We start from the raw sequence: 25,555 nt of genomic DNA on the forward strand, positions 1-25,555 counted from the left end.
GAATCGCTTTTAAAGTAAAAGATTCAAATGAAAACCAGATTGACGCTATCTTAAGTATTTTAATAAAAAGAACAGCTACATAATAGAAACATAAATTACTTATTATTATCGGAGATGAGTTCTGTCCCGGAGCAATATCCAAACATTGTTCCTCATTTCATAGCAAAGTATGTTGTCGAGCCAGCAGGATTTCAGATTCTGGGGCAAAGTTGGGGTCGACAGACTCAATCTGAAATTTGAGCCCGATAGTAATCCATATCTTTGTCAAACACACTCCAGTCGATCTTTATGTCGTAGTGTTTGTTCAGCGGTTGGTTTACCAAATAACGCAGCCAGACCTTGATAACTGATCTACGTACGAAACCACTCAAGTAATTCGATTTATGAATAAGTTTCTTTTTTATGTTGACATTAAAAGCAAAATCGTCGTCTATCCGCCTCGGTAATTGCTGCACCATTATGTTTACACCGACAGGTACACTGATTACCTGAATGACTATATCATAGTTACCTTCGTAGTGTAATCAAATTTGCATAAATGGTAACCGCGGTGAAATCCATCGAATGCTGATAGGGTCAAGCCGCGGTAGTCCGCTCGGCTTTGGAGGATAACGAAAACCGTTTGAGCGCGACAGCGTTGGAATTTTATTGGCATCTATCGATTTGCTACAGGTACTGCATAAGCGAAATTCCGTCACATTTTCATCGGGTAATTTTGTTTGAAGGAAAGAAATGTTGCGATGTTTCACTTTCTTTAAGTCTCTTTCGAACCAAAGTCGATCACAAACGCTGCAAGATAAAACGAAGGGATTGGCTTCAAATATCGTTTTGAAGCGTTTGTCCGCTGAACGCTAATGATTTTGCATTGCTTCACTTCTACTGATATTAACATCTCTCAGTTCCGTGGCAGTTCCAATAGACATATCGATCGTCTGTTCATTCGTTACGTCCATAAGTATAGGTATTCCAGTGCAAGAGGTACTCGCGACGTCGGCGGCAGCAGTTTTGCGACGTTCCCGAAACCGTCTCGCTCGTTCGGCGCCGGACATTGGGGTACCTATGTGCGGCCCATTTCATAGATTTTTGTATAAATCAATCGGTTTAAATAAACTTGACAAGCACACGAAAGAATCACCGCGCTATAAAGTCGGAGTCACGAGTTACACTGAATAGAAGCAAGCGAGAGCGCCGGTTTCGCACAGTTAACGCAGTATGCCTTCCCCGCTGCCCCGCTCGACCCGACACGAACTCAATGTCATAACAGCAAGCTGACTATATAAGCGAAATACATATTCACACCACATTTTTGTTTCTAAGACTAATAGTTTTTTAATTATTAAGGTACGATGATGTAGACCTTTTCGTTTCGGTCCACTTTAAGACGTTTCACGTCAAAAAGTTATAAAATAGATCGAAGAGATCCGCAGTACATAGCTAATTTTGAAAATTTGAAAACACTAATTTCATCACATACAATTTTAAAATTCCCTGAATATGATAAGGATTTTAATATTACAACTGATGCAAGTGATTACTCAATAGGCGCAGTGCTTTTTCAACAATATCAGCCAGTAAGCTACATTTTCAGAACATTAAATAACCATGAACAGAAATATGCTACAACAGAGAAAGGATTTTTAGCCATTATATATTCAATAACCTATTTCAGGCCGTACCGATATGGCACAAAATTTAAAATTATAACTGATCATTGCCCGATAGTGTTTTTAAATAATAAATATAAAAGAAGGGAGTTTTCACAACGTCACCAGAGGTGGCTATTGAAACTGCAAGAGTTCAATTATGAAATTGAATATCAGAAATAATAATGTAGTAGCAGATTTTTTCCCCAAAGGAAAGCCATCGAGATCAACTCTATTAACCCGGAGAACATATTGAAAATATTTTCCGAAGACATTGACAGGGGCAAAGTGGGTATTTTTTCCGAAGTGGAGGAGGCCGATTATTAAAAAATTTAACTATTACTTATAAGCATGTTGTCTTGCAATAGCAAGCTACAATTCATAAAATGTACAAAAAGAGCAACAGACATTATACGAGTACAAGAAGAAGACCTGTATAAACAAATTTCACTTTACCATAGTAATGAGTCAATGCATAGCGAATAAACGAGGCTTACAATACACTTAAGGATAAATTAGACTATCCAAAATTATGGAAACATGTACAGGTAATTGCGAAAAATGCAAGACAATTAAATATGACAGGAAACCGATAAAGCCGAAGTTTAAACTAACAGAGACATCTTCAGATAAAAATGAAATAATACATGTGGACTTTTTTCATTTTAAAAAGCAGTCATTTGTCACAGTAATTGATAAACTAACAAAATTTACAGCAGCATGCAATATAACTGACAGAAATTGGAGAGCAAAGAAGACCATCATAATTGAACATTTCACGAAATTTGGGAAACCAAAGAAGATTATCATGGACAACGAATTCAGGGCCGAACAGTTAATTCAGTTCTTAAATACAGAAGGAGTCGAAGTACACTTAACAAAACCAAACTCTCATACAGGTAATGCAGACATTGAGAGGCTGCATTCAACCCTGTTCGAAAAACTAACAGGAATTGAGGATCCAAGCCTCTCAACAGGGTACAGATCGTTATAGGTAACTATCACTCAACCATAAAATGTACACCCAATAATACAAGAAATAGTATAGATCCTATCATTTTAAAAAACACAATAGATCAGAAGAAACAACTCACAATACACAAAGAAATAGGTATAGAGAGGACTACGAAGAACTGAGATCGACGAGGCCAATAAAAAACTATAAAAGAGTAAGACACAAGAACGAACCATATTTCCGAATCACTCCCTTGCAAAACATTCGTGTAGCAAAAATAAAAAGATCAGATAATTAGATAGAGTAGGTATGGAAAATGAAGATGATAGGTTAAGCACAATAGTACATAATGGCGATGTATTTGAAAGTGTTAATTCACGAGTCAACATATTTTCAGACCATAATGTGGATAACAATGTTTCTGATGACCGTCATGAAATTGGCTACAGCATTCCTACAAGTGTTACCGATAGTTGTAGAAGCAGGATACACCATGATCCAACTCGACGAAGTAGAGATCTTTGACGAAGTAAATACAATACTACATATTATACATTTGAAAGATCTAGCAAGTTTGGTGGAGGAAATGGAAGAAAACATAAGACGAGCAGACCTAAGTAACAAAGCACTTCTTTTTAATGAAATTAAAGTAATTAAAGCAAAAAATAAATCGATTACTCCCAAGGAAGAGGGAAGAAAGAAGAGAGATTTAATTAAATTAGGTAGGAAAATGTATAAATGGTTGTTCGGGGTAATGGACGAGGAGGACCGACAGGATATAATTAGTCATTTAGAAGTAATAGAGGGAAATTCGCATAATGCAATAACAAATATCAATAAGCAGACTATCATAAATAAGCATTTTAACGATTCAATTAATTTAATGAAAACAAGAGTATAGTAAAAATGTCAGGAGTAAAATTTTTAAAGAATTAAATCAGATACAAAAGGAAGATAGAGAGCTAGCGAAATTGGTTCTTTACAATGATCAAATGAATAAATTAAGACATATTGAAGTGAAGATCCATGAAATTCAAAATAATAAAGCAGCCGCTAAAAACAATTTAATACATCCGGGGATTTTAACAAAAAAGGAAATAGATAGTTTAGACATACTTAGATTTTTATAAGTTGAAAATAGCCAAAGTAGTAGTAGAAGCTTTCAAAAATGAAACACTTGTGCTCGTTATTCAAATACCAAAAAGTTATTTTAAAGTATGTGTAAAATTAATTATGAAAAAACTGTAACAATAAATAAAAAACATTATAAATATAAAGATAATACGTTATTGAAAAAACTAAAACAAAGTAGGAATTGTATTTTTTTAACGTTTGTGAATTTAAGTATAACAATACGACAATAATACAAGAAATAAGTGATGACACTTTAATCACCAAGAATGCAAATAATTTGAGGCTTCTTCAAAATTGTGATGACAGAAATTTTATGCTACAAAATAATTATATAATGAATTTTGCGAAATATGAAAATAAAATTAATGAAGAAAAATTTAGTAACAACAAAACTAAATTTATTGATAAACTGATACATCCTGATAAAATGTTAAACCAAAGCTATGAGTCAAAAATAAACTTTGAGGATATTGTACTAAATCATTTTCAGAAAATCAAAGAGCTAAAGTATTACAAAAATGTATCTTATGGCATAAGTGCCTCATTAATTATAATAAGACTAATAAGTATAATTATTAAAATGAAAAAATAAGTTTGAAAATTATTAACCCTCTAACCGGCCAATTTTTGTTTGAGCTGAAAAAATTACCATACACTAATTTTTATACAAGGAACAAGAATCTGAAGTCAGATTTAAAAAAAATTCAATAGGTCACCTTCCAGGTTGGAAAAAGTGAGGTCTGCCTTAAGGCATACTTGCCTGTTGGCATGTAAAAAAATACGGATTAATTTATTGCAAATTATTTAAAAGAAAAATGTTTATTTCAATAATTTAAAGTAAAACGTATCAAATTCAAGTTTAGTTATATTATTTCATAAACAATATTAAATAAAATAAAAGATAAAGTAAACATATATATTGCATAGCAGTAAAAATTCAAATTTAGTTATAATATAATACATCGATGTCCTTTGAGAGCTTACCATTTGGAAGTCTATTGGCACGAACCGTACCAAGTGCATAAATTCCTCTGCTTCGTAAATAAACAAGCAATGGCAATGACGTATAGAAGTTATCAAAGTATACTATGTGATTTTTAAAGTTGGGCACGGTTTGTGTTAAGCGGACGACAACGTTTCCGGTTGCTCCCAAGTCAGGTGCATCTGCTACAACATCATTATCACCAGCACCTCTGTAGACTTCAAAATTATACGAAAACCCATATGAGTCACATAACACAGAGGTTTATCTGGCATATATTGACGTAAGTTTGTTATAATCTTTGTGGGACACATTTACTCGTCAATACATAGCCTTGGTGATTTGGGTACAGAATTAAAGCGTTCATTTAATGTATCTATGAGTGGACGAACTTTGTAGAGCTGATCGTACCCTTCCTCACCCTTTTTCTTCATATACGAACTGTCATTGAAGTGCAGGTATTTCTTGATTTCATAAAATCGTTTTGATGGCATCGCAACTCTAACACATTCAAGTGAGTGTTTCGACCAATAACTTTCAATATTTGGATAGCGAAACACAGACATATATAATATTACACCAATGTAAATTTTCAAATCTTGTCTGGTCAAATTGAAATCAGAGTTTATGTTTTGCTGATGAGCGGAGAGATTTGTTTGGCTGACAATATCGTCCAGCAATTTATTTGTAAAAAAATATGTAAAGCATTTAAAAGGAGTATTCAATTCATTAAATGCTTGTGGTAATTTCTGTTCACCATTGAATACAATTTCTTTCCGATGTAGCTGCAAGTTTTTTTTTTCCAAACTATATTTTTGAACTGTGAAGATTGTGGTGTACAATGCTTCACAGAACCAAAAACTCCACCAGAGTTAGATGGAATAGAAACTTCACCTTCTTCAATTTGTGGTATCGGTGATCGAGCTCTTTTCCTCCTTGGTGGCTGTTTTGTTGTTTTATTCATTGCGTTACTGCTGGTACTTGATTGCTCGGAAGAAGGTGGAGTAGACTCATTGGGTTCATCTACACTTATATTAATTGCCAATGACAAAAGATCTATTGCACTTGCATTATATAAATGCTCAATATAATGATCGATTTCTTCAAAATCTTCATTTGCTAATTGCATGTTAACTTCTTGAGCGCTATCATCGCTGTCAAAGTCTTCTTCATTCACGCTTTTATCATCTTCTGAATCATCATCATCAACAACAGAATTCATTAATTGTTGGATAGCTTCTTCGCTCATAAGCGACAAACTGTAACGCTTCCGATTATTTGACATGCTTACGACTACGAAACACAATACAAATTATTAAAAAAAAAATTAAAATGTATAAAATATGTTATAATAGTTACATGTTTTGCTTTCAACTACAAAACATAATTTTATAAATTACTATTTACTTTTAAACATGTTAAAATAATTACGAATAGAATTTACATACTTACAACGAAATAATTTTTTTGAGCGGGCGCCGGCAAGTGTGCCTTTAGGAGTAGTGAACTTTTAGCTTGCTAGAAGCTTTTCTGTACAAATTTTTTCACAAAAAACTTTAACTAGTAAACCAAAATATTGTATCTATACCGTGATATTTTTTTAAGAACAATTGTAGCACAATTATTATTTTTTTACATTTTCTGAAAATGCGCTTTGCATTAAAATAATTTTTTGCTGATCTTCACACCAACTTTTGACATTGACTGATCACTGGCGCCTGAACTCATAAGCAAAGAGCATGCAAATGCTTGTTTTATGCAGCTGTGACATTTTACAACAGAAATTTACAAAGGTAACGGTAAAAACTTTTCGGGCTGTTGCGCTATTGCAATTGTGCTTAACTATACCTTTTGGTAGCATTGCCGGATAGAGGGTTAATAAAAGAAGTTAGGAGAGTGGCTCTGGGGGAGTTACATCTCAGGTTACGTCAACTGACGGCATGCAGTTGTGCACCACTTCGCATGATCAGCCAGTACATGACCAAAACAGAAGACTCGGCATATTTTGAGTCTTTTGGAATGTGCGGTACACCCACACAATTGGTTGATTGAATTGCTGATCTGATGGCAGAGTCAATCTGATTCTTGCTACAGTACAGACTGGAACATTATAATTTTTAACTCGCGTGGAAAACATATATTTCTAATCGAACGTCTCAAATACTTGACCTAGTAGGATCTGCCACTTAGCGACACGTAGCCAGTGCTGACAAATCTGCTGATCTAGGTACAAGAGGGTGCAAACCCCTGAATCTCGCCACCACCACCCTCTGGTGGAATGGCTCGCGATGGTTAAAAAATTTCCCGATTCTTGGCCACAATCGCCCATGCGCAACATATTAGCCCCAGAAAGTCATAAAATCGAAACTTATCATACAACACTGGATAACACTGACATCCTTGTCTCCCTTCATCAACAAACACTAGCAGACAAGATCGGCTTAGACTCACAACACTGACACGCAATCTTCACTATACTCACCAAATCACTGCTTACAGTCCACATTCTACACTACTCATGAGAGCACCACACACCAGACACCCACACACAAGTACACCAACCACAATCACACCACACCATCTGATACCACAGAAAAGGGAATAAAAGGACCGATGAGAAGATCCTGCACAGTTCGTTTTTTGACCTTAACAGCGTCCTACGTTTTCACGTTCCCATTTTATCCTCTGCCATCCTTCTAAGATACACATAAAATTTTAGTTAATTTCGCATACTTTCACTGTATAATTTCCCGGACAGCGCCAAGAAAATATCCACATGGATAATTAAACAGAAAATATCATGTATACCAAGTTAGTTAACTGAAGAGAACGACATCTGCACTATAATACATGAACAATAAAGAATCATTAAACAACATAAATAATTTAGTTTTTATTTCCTAAAAAAGGATTTAACATAATTCAAAACCCGCTTATTTTTTATCCAAGGCGAAACAGAGTTCGCCAGGTCCTCTAGCATATTTATAAAATTGCTTGAAAATAAGTTCTAAAGTATACCGGAGCGACGTCAAAAATTAATGAAATCAGCCCCTCCATTTCTCTTTCCCCAATATGTTCTATAGGTTGGTCAAAATGTGTGATACTACATTTTAAAGAAATTAAGGTGATACGTTTTCTTAAAAGTTATAAAATCAATTAATGGTTTGGCGCTCAATTAAAATGAATTGGGCTTAGTCTAAAGATCATAATTCCAATATCATGAATTCCGATCCTTTGGTAACATTTTTCACATCAATGCAATATATTAAATTTATTCCCTTCAGTTGAGTTTATAACACATATATGTAATTTGAGGATAAGTTTAGAATAATTTTCGCTGATGCGATTAAGATTTAGTAATGTAGTATAATTTATTCACGACTTCATCGAAAAATGGATACTTAATTCTTTTGCTACATGGACCCGATGGAGCTTATCCAATTTGTTTGCAAGTTGCAAGAGTAGAAAATGTTCGGTTACACACGAGTTTAGCCTTACTTTACTTGTGTACCCTTACGATCCACTATACTAATTATTTTGTCATCCTCGTGTTTCCGTCTTTGAACAAGGTATTAAAATTGAAAATGTCCATTGCTACAAAAAGACGGAATGCAGCAATATATTCCCTTTTATATATTTTACAAATATTAAATCAGATAAGAACTATGTAATTCTAATAAATTATACAGCACTTGAAAACAACCCAAACCACGCAACATAAGCAACTCAGTTAGAACAGTGGCGGTCATGTTACCTAGTGACAACTAATTTAATTGTCACTCTTTCCTATCACGTTTTTAAGGGCGAAACAAAAAAGCTCCCAAACCTTTTGTATACATGTGATCTTTTATCACCTTCCCGCTTTGTAATAAAACTATATCCTTCTTTCGCACATTTTCATTAAATTTGGGACACATCAACAAAATTGCTTTCAAGAAAGCGTGACGGTGCATTCCAAAATAGCCTAGTGACTAAACCACTGACTTACCATTCCTTCAACTTAAAGTTCAATTCTCAAAAATAAAAAGATCTTTTTTTATTAAAATGCTTTTTATTAATTTTAATAATAATGAAATCATTTTACTTAAATTTACATTAAATTAATTTTTCTTAACACATTTTTTTAATAATTTAAAATTTATTTCATATATAATATACAAAGTTTATTATATATATAAAAAATAATATATACATATGCATACATATGTACATATATCCAAAAAATTATTATAATATTATGATGTCTCAGCTTTTCCCTTCCTATATTTTTCTTTTCCTTAAATCTATGGTGGCTCATTTCGATAGACTTCCGAATTTGTTGTTAGAAATTTGCAAGTCAACAAGTGATGAAAGAATCTAATCAATTTAAAATACATTTTATTAGGTAAATATGTATTTATTAAATTTACCATTACATACGAATTAGCACCTTACATTCACAGACGGTCTTTTGTTGGGCTCTCTCATCGCTTTTATGAATTATCTGAAAAGAGAACAAGTGCAGTTAGGGAATAAAAACTTTTATGGACATAAACTTATATTTTCTTTCAAAAATTTTAAGAAATGCATTTCAGAAATATATTGGATTACCGTTTCCATCCACAAGCAAATTGTTCACTTGTTATTTTGAGAAGCTTGCCTCTAAGTTGTAGCAAAAAGAAATATTGAACTTCTTCCCTTTTAATGTCAATTGTTTTACAAAAACAAAGGGGTAAAAATAAATTGAAAACTAAAAAGACATTTTTGCATATACCTTTTACGGGAGTCGTAGACGTTGTGGGTCATTTCTCCAAATAAATTTCATCAAATAGCGTTGGTGAATCCATCTGATTTAGAAATAAAAATTTGGCAGCATCAAAATTCATTTTAAATAACTTAACGTAATATAATAAAATCTTCTTCCTCTTTACTGGCGTAGACACCGCTTAGACGATTATAGCCGAGTTAACAACCGCGCGCCAGTCGTTTCTTCTTTTCGGTACTTAGCGCCAATTGTATATTCCAAGCGAACCCAAGTCCTTCTCCGCTTGGTCCTTCCAAAGTTGAGGTCTTACTCTTCTTCTGCTTCCCCCGGCGGGTACTGCGTCGAATACTTTCAGAGCTGGAGTGTTTTTGTCCATTCGGACAACATGACCCAGCCAGCGTAGCCGCTGTCTTTGAACTCGCTGAACTATGTCAATGTCGTCGTATATCTCGTACAGCTCATCGTTCCATCGAATGCGATATTCGCCGTGGCCAACGCGCAAAGGACCATAAATCTTTCGCAGAACTTTTCTCTCGTTTTTCCTTCATCCGTTGTTGACATCATCCAAGCCTCTGCACCATATAGCAGGACGGGAATTATGAGCGTCTTATAGAGTTTGGCTTTTGTTCGTCGAGAGAGGACTTTACTTTTCAATTGCCTACTCAGTCCGAAGTAGCACCTGTTGGCAAGAGTAATCCTGCGTTGGATTTCCAGGCTGACTGTGTTGGTGGTGTTAATACTGGTTCCTAAATAGACGGAATTATCTACAACTTCAAAGTTATGTCAACAGTGACGTAAGAGCCAAGACTGTTTGTTTGATGACAGGAGATATTTCGTCTTGCCCTCGTTCATTGCCAGACCCATTTTCTTTGCTTCCTTGTTCAGTCTGGAGAAAGCAGAACTAACGGCGCGGGTGTTGAGGCCGATGATATCAATATCATCGGCATACGCCAGCAGTTGTACACTCTTATAGAAGATGGTACCTTCTCTATTTAGTTCTGCAGCTCGAACTATTTTCTCCAGAAGCAGGTTGAAAAAGTCTCACGATGGGGAATTGCCTTGTCTGAAGCCTCGTTTGGTATCGAACGGAGAGGTCCTTCCCGATTCTGACGGAGCTTTTGCTATTGCTCAACGTCAGCTTACACAGCCGTATTAGTTTTGCGGGGATACCAATTTCAGACATCGCAGCATAAAGGCAACTCCTTTTCGTGTTGTCGAAAGCAGCTTTGAAATCGACGAAGAGGTGGTGTGTGTCGATTCTCCTTTCACGGGTCTTTTCCAAGATTTGGCACATGGTGATCATCTGGTCGGTTGTTGATTTGCCAGATCTAAAGCCACACTGATAAGGTCCAATCAGTTTGTTGACGGTGGGCTTTAATCTTTCACACAATACGCTGGATAGAACCTTATATGCGATGTTGAGGAGGCTAATCCCACGGTAGTTGGCGCAGATTGTGTGGTCTCCTTTTTTATGGATTGGGCATAGCACACTTAAATTCCAATGGTTGGGCATGCTTTCGTCCGACCATATTTTACAAAGAAGCTGAAGCATGCTCCTTATCAGTTCTTCGCCGCCGTGTTTGAATAGCTCGGCCGGCAATCCATCGGCCCCTGTCGCTTTGTCGTTTTTCAGGCGGGCAGTTGCTATTCGAACTTCTTCATGGCCGGGTAATGGAACGTCTGCTTCATCGTCAATTTATAATATAATAAAATACGGTCGGGAAAATACAATAATTATAGTGAAAAATAGTAATTTGACAATTCATGAAATAGGTGATGTAAAATGGGAATTAAAAGAAACTTGCCCTCATGTGGAATAGAAAAATATTTATAAACTCTTTATCGTCTTTTTCTATTTTAAACAAATGTTCAAACAAACAAACAAATGTTCGAATTTTTTTGCCAACAAAATAACTAAATCAGATGACGATTCCAATGGTTCCTGAAAGTAGTTTTCAACACCCAAGAAACAATGTGCCATTACTATAGCGATACCAGGTTCCTCTGTCATGCCTGTTACTTTTATGCGACCAAATTTTTGACTAAAACAATAAGTCTTTTTCTTTTTTTAAATCCATATTAAACGAACTAATTTTGGATATTTCATTGCAAGTAAAATTTGCAATATTTCTTTCTTCAAGCCTAAAATGTAATTGCTGCAGGATTTTATTAGGCTTATTTATAAGTTTTTTTTATATACTGCATGTGATTTTCAAACTTTTAAGCGGAAAAGTTATCTAGAGGACCATATTGCTTGGTACAATCACTTAAATGGAGTATATGGAGTATATATTGCAACTAACTAAATGGTCTCCGTTTTGTAATAAGAGGTAATTGTAGTAATGGTCATTACCAATGCAATCCTTTAGGACAAATATACCTACATATATACAATAAGAACTGCCTAAACTCTGCCGCTTTCCAATTGCTGATTTTATCTAAACTTCTACATATTCGACCGAACTCTAAAGGAACTAAATTGGAAAAAATGTTATTTTTTCGTTAACTTTGCTTACGTTTATATTGCCTATTTTAATCAACAATAGAAGCAACTTTTTATATACACCAAGATCTACAAGGTGCATCATTTTCAAATTTCCTGACTCTAAAATGATTTCTCTAAATTTAAAAGGATTAATGTGATGTGATCTGTCACTTCTATTTTTAAAAGATTGGTCAGTTCTTAATGTTTTATTTGTTTTGAAAAACAAACTCTCCTTTCACATTTCGAACAACTACTTTTTCTAGTGTGCGACTGCACACCTGTAACAAAAGCTCGAGCGGGAGCATCGCAGCAAAACAAACGAATGTCAAGTTTCTTCTTTACAGGATAAGTACCAACCTGAAAACCATTTTTTTTTTAAATAATTTACTTCTTCAAAAAATTCTTTTAAAAAATCATTGATGCGCCAAAGTTTTTCTGTTCCAGAAAAGGATGCAATTATAATTCGTTTGGAAAAACAACTATGGATGCTAGAATAGGCCACAATACTCTATTCGAGTTCTTGAATAATTTGAGGTCATCTGCTTCCCGCGGCGTCACAGTATTGCTTTCATTTTCAAGTTGAGGAAAAGAATTATTCTCAAAATGATTTTGAATTCCTTTACTTTTTTCGGATGGTACCTAGGAGACTTTTCGCCATTAGAGGTAAATCTGCACAACCTATTTTTCGCAACATTTGCAGAAGATCGGTTATTGTATTGTGGGATACCTTGTTTCTTAAAGCCCAAGCTTTTAATTCTAAACTAAATGTATTATTTTGTATCACTTTTACATAAAATTTCACTATCTCTATTATTTCTATCACTAACATAGCTATCGCTGCAATTTGAAGAAAAATTAAGAGGCCCCACTGAACTCCATCCCTCAGGATCACAATCAATATTTACATCTTTTTCACAAATTTAGATGCACTTAGATTAAAAGCCCTTTTCCCCGGCTCATATATGCACAAAATGCATTTTTCTTCCTATTGATTATTATTTCCTCTCCTCACCCTTTTTCCAAATATTCTTGTTGTCACAAATATTGAACGAAACACTATTCGAAGAGATATTTTAAATAATTTTGCCTAAATATGCACAAGCACAAATATGCACAATTCCTTTCACCACGCGTGTGTAACCAAAATTTATTTTCATCGAATTCAATTTGTCACAACGAACAAGCAAACGTCAAATTAACGGCTTCATGCTGTACGCTTTCACATTCATAGTTTTCAATACGCGGTGACAGCTAAAAAAAAAATTTTGTCTTCTTTTGTTTAACATCTGTTGAATGTAAGAGCTTATAATATAAAACAAACAAAAGACATAATAGATTGACTTCTCACTCATTTCAAAAGTTTGCGAGGGAGCGTTAGTGACAAGTAAAAATTGTGTAACAGAATTGGAGTTTCGGTCACGCAAGTTTTGCTGGGAATATGATAACAGACACTTGTTCTCCTTCTTCTTCACTGGCGTAGACACCGCTTACGCCAACAACAGCGCGCCAGTCGTTTCTTCTCTTCGCTATGTGGCGCCAATTGTATATTCCAAGCGAAGCCAGGTCCTTCTCCACTTGGTCCTTCCAACGGACTTGGAGCTGGAGTGTTATCATCCATCCGGACAACATGACCTAGCCAGCGTAGCCGCTGTCTTTTATTCGCTGAACTATGTCAATGTCGTCGTATATCTCGTACAGCTCATCGTTCCATCGAATGCGATATTCGCCGTGGCCAACGCGCAAAGGACCATAAATCTTTTGCAGAACTTTTCTCTCGAAAACTCGCAACGTCGACACATCGGTTGTTGTCATCGTCCAAGCCTCTGCATTATATAGCAGGACGGGAATTATGAGCGACTTATAGAGTTTGGCTTTTGTTCGTCGAGAGAGGACTTTACTTTTCAATTGCCTACTCAGTCCGAAGTAGCACCTGTTGGCAAGAGTAATCCTGCGTTGGATTTCCAGGCTGACATTGTTGGTGGCGTTAATGCTGGTTCCTAAATAGATGAAATTATCTACAACTTCAAGGTCAGTTTACACAGCCGTATTAGTTTTGCGGGGATACCAAATTCAGACATCGCGGCATAAAGCCAGCTCCTTTTCGTGCTGTCGAAAGCAGCTTTGGAATCGACGAAGAGGTGGTGTGTGTCGATTCTTCTTTCACGTGTGTGTCGATTCTCCTTTCTTTTCCAATTTGGCGCATGGTAAATATCTGGTCAGTTGTTGATTTGCCTTTGGGCTTTAATCTTTCACACAATACGCTCGATAGAACCTTGTAAGCGATGTTGAGGAGGCTTATCTCACGGTAGTTGGCGCAGATTGTGGGGTCTCCTTTTTTATGGATTGGGCATAGTACACTTAAATTCCAATCGTTGGGCATACTTTCGTCCGACCATATTTTGCAAAGAAGCTGATGCATGCACCTTATCAGCTCTTCACCGCCGTGTTTGAATAGCTCGGCCGGCAATCCATCGGCCCCTGCCGCTTTGTTGTTTTTCAGGCGGGCAATTGCTATTCGAACTTCATGGTCGGGCAATGGAACGCCTGCTCCATCGTCATCGATTGGGGTATCGGGTTCGTCTTCTCCTGGTGTTGTGTGTTCACTGCCATTCAGCAGGCTTGAGAAGTGTTCCCTCCATAATTTAAGTATGCTCTGGGCATCGGTGGCTAGATCACCTTGGGGGGGTCTACAAGAGTATGCTCCGGTCTTGAAACCTTCTGTAAGCCGCCGCATCTTTTCGTAGAATTTTCTAGCATTTCGGCCTCTTTCTTTTTCTGTCTACAAATGCGTCTCGCTTCCCTCTTCAACTCTCAGTATCTATCCCATCCCGCATGCGTTGTGGTCGATCGTAACGTGCGAGATAGTCAGCCTGTTTTCTCCCCGCTGCGGCATGGCACTCCTCGTCGTACCAGCTGTTCTTTTGCACTTTCCGAAAACCAATGGTTTCGGTTGCAGCTGTACGTAAGGAGTTTGAAATGCCGTCCCACAGTTCCCTTATACCGAGTTGTTGACGAGTGCTCTCAGAGAGCAGGAGTGCAAGCCGAGTAGAAAATCTTTCAGCTATCTGTTGTGATTGCAGCTTCTCGACGTCGAACCTTCCCTGTGTTTGTTGGCGTGCGTTTTTTGCTGCACAAAGGCGGGTGCGAATTTTGGCTGCAACAATATAGTGGTCCGAGTCGATGTTAGGACCTCGGAACGCACGCACATCTAAAACACTGGAGACGTGTCTTCCGTCTATCACAACATGATCGATCTGGTTGGTGGTTTTTCGATCCGGAGACAGCCAGGTAGCTTGATGTATCTTCTTATGCTGGAATCTAGTACTACAGATAACCATATTTCGGGCCCCGGCGAAGTCGATCAAGCCTCAACCCATTTGGGGATGTTTCCTCGTGGAGGCTGAACTTATCATCCGTAGTGCCAAAGATACCTTCTTTGCCCACCCTGGCGTTGAAGTTGTCAAGCACGATTTTGACATCGTGGCGGGGGCAACTCTCATAAGTGCGCTCCAATCACTCATAAAAGGCATCGTTGGTCACTTCATCCTTCTTTTTCGTCGGGGCGTGGGCGCAAATCAGCGATATGTTGAAGACTCGCTTTGATGCGGATTGTGGCTAGACGTTCATTCTCTGGAGTGAATGAAAGTACTCGGCGACGGAGTCTCTCTGCCACCACGAATCCAACACCAAACTTGCGCTCCTTTATATGGCCACTGTAGTAAATGTCACAAGGACCTACTCGTCTCTGTCCTTATCCCGTCCATCAACCATCAACCAGCTGGGCAGAGCACCTTCCCAATTAAGGGACCGGACATTCCAGGTACATGCCCTCAAATCATAGTCCTTAATTCGTTTTCCATGGTCGTCATCAAAAGGGGGGTCACTCATCCGAGGCTTGTTGTTCCTTTTCATTGGTAAGATTTTTTACGTGGTGGGTCCCAAACCCGGCGCACAACCCTGTTGAGGAGATGTTTCGCCTTCTCACTTTAGCTCGCCTTCAAACGGATGTTCTTAGGCTACCCAGAGGATACTTGGTCAAACCACCGAAGTCGTGAGCTGCTTGAGTCTTTTTACGGATGAGTCACAGCTTGGGGGAAAGGTTGGTGAAGGAGTTTACTGTCAAAAGCTCTCTATCAACTCCAGTTTCGTTGTTCCTGACTATTGCGGTGTTTCCAAGTCGAGGTTGCAGCCATTAAGGTAACAGTGGCGACTCCCTATCGTGCAACTTCTTCAACCTGCTTTTGGAGAAAATAGTTCGAGATGTAGAACTTAATCGAGAAGGTAGTTACAATCTTTTAAAGGGTGATTTTTTTGAGGTTAGGATTTTCATGCATTAGTATTTGACAGATCACGTGGGATTTCAGACATGGTGTCAAAGAGAAAGATGCTCAGTATGCTTTGACATTTCATCATGAATAGACTTACTAACGAGCAACGCTTGCAAATCATTGAATTTTATTACCAAAATCAGTGTTCGGTTTTTTTTTTTTTTCGGACAAATTTTGTTCAGCGATGAGGCTCATTTCTGGTTGAATGGCTACGTAAATAAGCAAAATTGCCGCATTTGGGGTGAAGAGCAACCAGAAGCCGTTCAAGAACTGCCCATGCTGTGGTTTGTACGCTGGTGGAATCATTGGACCGTATTTTTTCAAAGATGCTGTTGGACGCAACGTTACGGTGAATGGCGATCGCTATCGTTCGATGCTAACAAACTTTTTGTTGCCAAAAATGGAAGAACTGAACTTGGTTGACATGTGGTTTCAACAAGATGGCGCTACATGCCACACAGCTCGCGATTCTATGGCCATTTTGAGGGAAAACTTCGGACAACAATTCATCTCAAGAAATGGACCCGTAAGTTGGCCACCAAGATCATGCGATTTAACGCCTTTAGACTATTTTTTGTGGGGCTACGTCAAGTCTAAAGTCTACAGAAATAAGCCAGCAACTATTCCAGCTTTGGAAGACAACATTTCCGAAGAAATTCGGGCTATTCCGGCCGAAATGCTCGAAAAAGTTGCCCAAAATTGGACTTTCCGAATGGACCACCTAAGACGCAGCCGCGGTCAACATTTAAATGAAATTATCTTCAAAAAGTAAATGTCATGAACGAATCTAACGTTTCAAATAAAGAACCGATGAGATTTTGCAAATTTTATGCGTTTTTTTTTAAAAAAAAGTTATCAAGCTCTTAAAAAATCACCCTTTATAAGAGAGTACAGCTGCTGGCGTATGCCGGTGATATTGATATTGGTTGGCCTCAACACCTGCGTCATTATTCTGCTTTCTCCAGACTGGATAAGGAAGCAAAGCAAATGAGTCTGGTAGTGAACGAGGGCAATATGATATATCTCCTGTCATCAAATAAACAGTCGTTGCACTCGCGACTACGCCCCTACGTCACTGTTGATAGTCATGAGCTTGAAGTCATAGATAATTTCGTCTATCTTGGAATCAGTATAAACACCACCAACAATGTCAGCCTGGAAATCCAACGCAGGAAATATCTCCTGTTATTAAACAAATAGTCGTCGCACAGGTGACTGGGCTCTCACGTCACTGTTGACAATCATAACTTTGAAGTTGTAGATAATTTTGTCTATCTTGGAACCAGCATTAACAAAAACAATAATGTCAGCCTCGAAATTCAACGCAGAATAACTCTTGCCAACAGGTGCTACTTTTGACCTGCTATATGAAGGCATGGACAACGACAACATTTGATGAGTCGACGTTACGAGTTTTCGAGAGAAAGGTTCTGAAGAAGATGTATGGCCCTTTGCGCGTGGACCAAGGCGAATATCGCATTCGATGGAACAATGAGCTGTATGAGATAACTGTGATCAGTTGAATGGTGGTTAATTTATACTTCGCGTGTTTTTCGAATTGAGACATTTGTTTTTTCTGTAAGTTGGTAGTACTGTTAATGACATCTATGCTTCACGTCAAAATATTCATTAGTATTTGAGATGCGTGCCGTTTTGTGAGGCTCTAAAAGTAAATTCTTCGATTTTTACTATGCCTGAATTTATTGAACAAAGAAGTGCGATAATGCATCATCTCATACTGCATTGGTTATTCGTGATCATTTCGCACATTTTAAACTAATATCTTGCCGCAACCACCGGATTCGCCTGATTTACGTTCGTGTAACTTCTGGCTATTCAGCAAATTCACTTGACCACTCCTTCGGACACCGTTTTGACTCAATTGAAGAAATACCTCCACTTCGTTAGAGGAAGCAGGTAGAGAAGGACCTGGCTTTGGATTCTCCAATTGGCACCACCTTGCCAAAAGAAGAAACGACTGACGTTGGGAGTAATAATTTTATTGCCTCCTCGTTGTCTTTCTCGCCAAGATATTCTATAATGAATCCAAGAAGGAACTACCTAGTGTTTTTTAGGGTGGCTTTTGTGAAAAATAAATATTGTACATAGGGTTGACGAAGAAGGCAGAAGATCACCAAAATAATCGTATTGTGTAAAGCTACTACCGCTTGACTTCCCTACACCAAAATTAACATATGCATAACTAACAGCTACCAATCAAGGCAACTGACGCACCAGTCGTCTTTTTTATACTGAAATTTCGTAATCAGGCAATTGCCTAAAGAATTTTGAAATTTCAATACAAAACAACACATTGAACATCTTGTGCTACCAAATTGATCTAAAAAAACTTTTTAAGTACTTTAGGGTATGAAACTTAATTTCATTATTTTGCCTGCGCCAGCTTCGTCTATTAATTAGCAATACTGCTAAATATTTACTAAAAGAACTTGTAAAAAATGTAAGCTCAGAATTATGTACATTTTACTCTAGTCTACGCCGTGCACAATACATATATTAAGGTGTTAATGTATTCAATTGTATAATACGTTGCATAATAAAAAACGGTATAGCTTAATTGTTTTACGTTATTCATTTAATTGTAAATTATTATTTTTTATTCATATAGATACGTATGTATATACTTGATCTCATTTTTGTATAGTTAACTGGGGCAATAATTACCCCTTCAAAAAGTCAGATTTTCATGTAAAACTCACTATTAGAACCAATCCAAAAAAATTCGTGAAAAAAAGAAAACGTATAAAAGAAATCTCATTTTACTTATATGCAAATCTGTCTCTTCGTACAGCGAGAATTTACACAATTAAAACACTGTAGATTTCCATGGTGTTATATTGTATATTATTATTGTTAAAAGAAATTAGCAAAAGTAAATTTCAAAGTTCATGCAATTTTTACGTTTTTGATTAAAAAAAATCGTAATTAATCCTTGACTTTAGTTCTTCATACAGCTTACAGTAGCATTCTACTGCTTAATTTAATTGGCAATGAAATCCTGCAGAGCGTCCTGTGAAAAAAAATCCGTACAAAAAGGAGATCAAGTGTATATACATATGTATATGATTGCTCAACTCTCACACATTTTATCATACAAATTATTTTGTGAATTCGACAGTGTTATATATTGTATAGTACTATGTTATATGAATATTAAACTTTTGATTTTCGGTATAGTAGGTTACAAAATCGTATACTTGTATTGATATTTTATTTTAGTATTTATGTTACAAAAATCGACTTATGAATACATATGCAAATATAGGAATGTTTTACTTATATATAATATATTTATATGCTCGCCTCCTTTGTATATACATATGTAACTGCTCTAATATGTATTTTTCTAACTTTTAGCTCAAACGATACCAAATGTGCAAAAAGTCTATAACAAAAATGAAAGAAACAAACCTCTTTCAGTACAATTTTGCTCGTTGCATTCAATTTGAAATAAATATTGTTTGTATTTGATTTGACACAGTATAACACAAATGTAAATTAACAGTAAATCGTGCCGATTTGGATTGCTGGAATTTTTAATTGATTTTCGTTTCCATAAACATACTTTGGCAAAAAGTGGCCTTCCGACCCGTGCAATTGCTAGTATGTTAAAATTGTCTTTGAGCTCTGTTGTGGCCATAAGAAAACGTAGTTGCTTCCTTGGACGTAATAGGACGCCCACGATTGTTAACAAACTCTGATGTCAGACAAAAGAGACACCGAATGAAGCTGAAAATGCCATAAATAAGAATGTCAGTGAATAGACTGTATGGAGAGGCCTTCAAAGAATTTATTTTGTGAACCCTGTTAAACAGAAAATAACGCATATATCTACTAAAAATATAAACATAAAAACTAGTCCGTGGAAGATTGAAAAAAAAAACTTATCATCAGATGTAACGAAAATCAATAATTTCCAATCGGAAGGCAAACAGTAATGTCCACGTGAAAATCTACAACGACATTATGAGCGGCAGATTGTCGTTTTTGTTGTTATAGCGGCAGAAAACATTCCTGAAGTAATTTAGAGGAATGGTGTCGAGTCGGCAGTGCTTAGCTGAAATACCAGGTCCGTTCCGGTTACTTAGACCTGAATGCCATGGAAACAGTGACGGAATGTAAAATATGATAGAAGCGATCTCATTCTATGGGGATGCTTCACTTGAAGAACCTCAGGAATTCTGAAAAAGGAGACTATTCGAATAATTTGCAGTCAAAATTAGTGGATTTTATGGACGAAAGCGCTTATCCATAGGAAGAGATAGTTTTATAGGGGAGTAACCATCTGAAGCACACTGCCAAATTTTTACTCGCTGTAATCAATTTCAACTCATCCACTGGTCAGCACAAAATCACTTAACCTGATTAAGGTTTTGTCGGCTACTGTGAACAAGAGACAGACTATGACGTAGAATATAAAACGAATGGAGAAGCATACCGAAGTAAATACTAGCACATTAAATTGAAATTATGACGATATGTCTATAAAATGTAAGTAAACACAAAATATCAAAAATTTTTACCAGAGAAACTGTACTTAATGCGTTTATTTTAGTTTTTTATAACACAATACAAAAAAAAAAAAAAAGTTCACTGAAACTTTAATCAAATTTGAGTTATAAAATATTTTATAAGATTTAAAATGCAAAAGCGACGAACGTCCAAATGGGTTTGCTTCGTTTCTTGAAATGTTGATTATTTAACATGGCATTTTTATTGTGTACAAAACATTTCTGTAAATAAAAAATTTCATGTAATATACATTATCACAATGATTCATATGCTCTCTTTCATACGAATAGCTTCCAATGTTTTAATTGAGCATATAAAAAATATGGGTTTACATAACATATTATATTTTACATATAAAATGCATAGAGGTATAACTTATTCATAAATATAATTGAGCACCATTTTTGTTAAATTCAACCTTTGTGGTTACAAAATCTTAGTTTTAGTAAAAAAATCTTTAAGATTAATATTATAAACATTGTATATAGATAATATTCTTAAATACAGTTTATAAAAATTAATTAATTATTTAAAATACCTAATTTGAAATGTCTTGAAATAACAGAGCCTTCATTGTATGTTAACAACAGATTGTTAATGCTTTTATGGTATGTTATAGGTAGGTTATTTAAACGGTCAATAATATTTAAAGATTCATTAACAAACTTAATTAAAATTTATAACGGGTGATTTTTTTGAGGTTAGGATTTTCATGCATTAGTATTTGACAGATCACGTGGGATTTCAGACATGGTGTCAAAGAGAAAAATGCTCAGTATGCTTTGACATTTCATCATGAATAGACTTACTAACGAGCAACGCTTGCAAATCATTGAATTTTATTACCAAAATCAGTGTTCGGTTCGAAAATTTTTTATCGACAAATTTTGTTCAGCGATGAGGCTCATTTCTGGTTGAATGGCTACGTAAATAAGCAAAATTGCCGCATTTGGGGTGAAGAGCAACCAGAAGCCGTTCAAGAACTGCCCATGCATCCCGAAAAATGCACTGTTTGGTGTGGTTTGTACGCTGGTGGAATCATTGGACCGTATTTTTTCAAAGATGCTGTTGGACGCAACGTTACGGTGAATGGCGATCGCTATCGTTCGATGCTAACAAACTTTTTGTTGCCAAAAATGGAAGAACTGAACTTGGTTGACATGTGGTTTCAACAAGATGGCGCTACATGCCACACAGCTCGCGATTCTATGGCCATTTTGAGGGAAAACTTCGGACAACAATTCATCTCAAGAAATGGACCCGTAAGTTGGCCACCAAGATCATGCGATTTAACGCCTTTAGACTATTTTTTGTGGGGCTACGTCAAGTCTAAAGTCTACAGAAATAAGCCAGCAACTATTCCAGCTTTGGAAGACAACATTTCCGAAGAAATTCGGGCTATTCCGGCCGAAATGCTCGAAAAAGTTGCCCAAAATTGGACTTTCCGAATGGACCACCTAAGACGCAGCCGCGGTCAACATTTAAATGAAATTATCTTCAAAAAGTAAATGTCATGAACCAATCTAACGTTTCAAATAAAGAACCGATGAGATTTTGCAAATTTTATGCGTTTTTTTTTAAAAAAAAGTTATCAAGCTCTTAAAAAATCACCCTTTATTTGCAGACACCATGAAATACTAAAGGCTTTAATGACAACAGTAAACCTCGTTTGGAATATTGCCTATATACTTGTGTATAGATGAATTTTTATGAAATATCAAACGTTTTCACAAATTAAAAAAAAACGGTAGAAAACCACAAATATCAATTATCAAAATCACAATTAATTAACAAATTGGGATCGATTCAAGACTTTTTTAAGAAAATCTTGCAATCGTTTTTATGACATGTACATGAAATAGTAAATGGGAAAATGTACTTATTATGTACGTTTATATACTTATGAAAAAATTTTAAATTGTTTGTATGAATTGAAGGGGTATTTCAGAAAAACGGTAGTAGTAATGGAAATACAGTGGTGCTCCAGTATAACAAACGCCGATATAACGAATGTTTAATATAACGAACGCTGTTTTTCAATACATTGATGACTCTATATAACGAAAGCTGGAAATGGGATGAACTCGATATTACTAATGTATGGCGTTTGTATTTGGTTTTGGTTGTATTACAACAAAAAACAATGCAGGCAGTTAAATACCCGTTAGTTCTTGTTATTATTGAGCTATTTTTTTTTAAGACTTCTATTTATTTTTTTATGCACGCTTCATTACGCGAAATATCAGTTGTGAGTTCAAAGTGGTAAAGTGAGGATATCGCATAAATTATTTAAAAATGCTTTCAATTCGGAAACGGCTTTGCTTGGGTGACAAATTAAAAATAATTGACGAAAATAAAAAGGGGAAAACCCTGAAAGAAATCTCTTTGAAATATGATATTCCAAAATCGAGTGTTTGCACAATTTTAAAAAATTGCCGGAAAGTGATAAGAAGTGTTAAAGGTACACATGCTGGCACATTGAGACGACAATCGTTAAAGAAAGGCGAATATCAAACTTCAACACAGATGATTTGGAAGCATGGAACAGTGTAGACAATGTACTTGTAGAAGAGAACCCGAGTGCTGAAAATGAACTAGCTATAGAAATTTCGGAAGAGGAGGAAGGTGATACCGCTGCAGTTGTAGCTGTGCCGCCAATAAAGCATCCTGATGCCATCGACTGCTTTGAGAAGTGTATCAAATGGTCTGAAGAAAACAACGTGGAACAGGAAAAAATATTTGTATTGAAAAGCCTACATCAAAAGGCACAGGATCTCAAAATTTCTCGCCCACAAAAGCAAATGAGCATAACAAATTTCTTTTCAGTTGAATAATGCTCATATTTTTGTTATAAAATTCAACCAATGCTTATGAATCCATGAATAAATATTTATTTTTAAACATATATGTACCAATATTAATTTGTTTTCGTTTCCGATATAACGAATATTTCAGTTTAACGAACGGTCCCAACATTATATCATTTGTTATATTGGAGTACCACTGTATTGCCAGTCTATCTAAAGCTTGGGGAATAGAAGACGACTAACATGAGTTAAATTATTATTAATTATATGAAAGTTGCGAAACACGTGTTTACGTTAACTAGCTAGTACATTTTATATTATGTGCACAAGTAATTGTGATAAATCATTGAATTTTACTGAATGTGTAACTTTCGGTTAAAAATTTGAAAAAAAAATTGTATTTAAAAATATTTTTTCTATAAGTATGCCTCGGGCATTTATAAGTACAACTATATTATATAGAGTTTTTTGGTGTTATTATTATTTTAATTAGTTATATTAAGTTGTAATTAGAGCAATAAGTTTTTTCAATAATTGCTTTATAAATTAAGCTTAAATCCCTCATTTAGAGAGAGTGGCTTGTGGTTTTTCATTTTCAAATTATTCAATATACATTCATTGAACTTTTTTTAATATGTTGAATAATATTTATAATGTCAAACAATAAATATAATTACATATATGTATTTATATACACCTTTTTATAAGTTATATATGCTGGTAGCTATTAACAAACTTTGCTTTATTTAAACAAATTTCAAATAATTCCTCTTGATTTCTATTGTGTTTGTAAATATTATGACCATATTTTAACATAATAATTAAAATCAGAATCTTCCGGATAGTTGAGTTGAATTAATTAATTATGTAATTTCTATCAATATATTAAATTTATATAATATTGTATATTATTTATATTTTTAATATAGTAGGTAAATATCTTTAAAACTTGAACGCACTGACTTAGCACCATTTATTTAAACTAACAATGTCTGCAGAACTTTGTGAAAATTTTTTAATATGACACCAAAGTAGTAGTTCACAAATAAAAATTAACTCAATATATTGTTGTAAAAGAAATTTTAGATACTCAAGTCAAAATTGGAAAATTTAATTTGATTCAGTTCACATTTGTAATTTCAAATCACGTCTACATTATATACATACATACATGCATGTACAAAATTTTCGATTTTTTTTTTTTGATTTAGTGGAATGCGCTATTTTGCAGTTGAGTAAATTGACGGTCTCTTTTTCTTTCTCCAGCTCTTTTCATCTAAACGTCTAATAATTATGTGTTTTATTATACAAATTGTCTTTTATAAATCGGTTTACCTCTGCGGGTTCCGATTCTTTAAACGTTAGCGATTTCGTTTTGTTTTTCTATTGACATTCCCCTCGATGATGATCTAGAAATAAAATGTGTAAATAAATATTATATTAAATTAAGGTATGAAGTTGTAATTTAGTACAGAGGATCCTATTAAGAAGGGACACCTTTGGCAAAATTTTTGGAAAAAGTGGGTGTGACCCCGCCCTCTAACAAGTTAAATGTACATATCTCCTAAACCACTATACTACCAAAGTTACTACAACCAAATTTGCTTAGTACAAATCTTATGGATAAAATCGGAGAATAACCCCGCTGGTTCCCCTTATAACGGTACTGTTAAAAACTAGCAAAATCGCGATAAACTAAAACTAAACTAAATACGCTAGAGATAATAAATTTTACCACCGAAATGGCATGAGGAAGCCTTATGGGAGCTGGTGTGAAAATTGGACGATGGGCGTGGCACCGCTCACTTTTTGGTAAAATCTCATATCTCCGGGATAAAATTTTGTACGTGCCATTCTTTTTAAATTCTTAACTCACACTGTGAAAATGGACGAAATCGGACAGTAACCACGGCTACTGCCCGTATAGCACAATTTTAAATTTCA

At 35.6% G+C, this 25,555-nt stretch overlaps 1 protein-coding gene across 12 annotated transcripts in view; it reads right to left on the bottom strand.

Moving 5' to 3' along the window:
• Positions 1 to 8,745: 8,745 nt before the first annotated feature.
• The window catches only part of LOC105228281 (uncharacterized), a 253,501-nt gene continuing 236,691 nt past the window's right edge, over positions 8,746 to 25,555 (bottom strand). For 8 of the 12 annotated variants that reach the window (XM_049446039.1, XM_049446040.1, XM_049446032.1 and 5 more), the window contains one exon: positions 18,846 to 25,020. In XM_049446039.1, coding sequence (XP_049301996.1) covers positions 24,973 to 25,020 — 48 coding nt within the window. In that variant the 3' untranslated portion in view covers positions 18,846 to 24,972. Of the gene's footprint in view, positions 9,198 to 18,845; positions 25,021 to 25,555 lie in introns of those variants that run through there. The other 4 variants (XR_007421177.1, XR_007421176.1, XM_049446038.1 and 1 more) reach the window with 4 other exon arrangements.

Source organism: Bactrocera dorsalis, chromosome 1 (assembly GCF_023373825.1).
Source record: "Bactrocera dorsalis isolate Fly_Bdor chromosome 1, ASM2337382v1, whole genome shotgun sequence".
In the NCBI taxonomy this organism is placed as follows: Eukaryota; Metazoa; Arthropoda; class Insecta; order Diptera; family Tephritidae; genus Bactrocera; species Bactrocera dorsalis.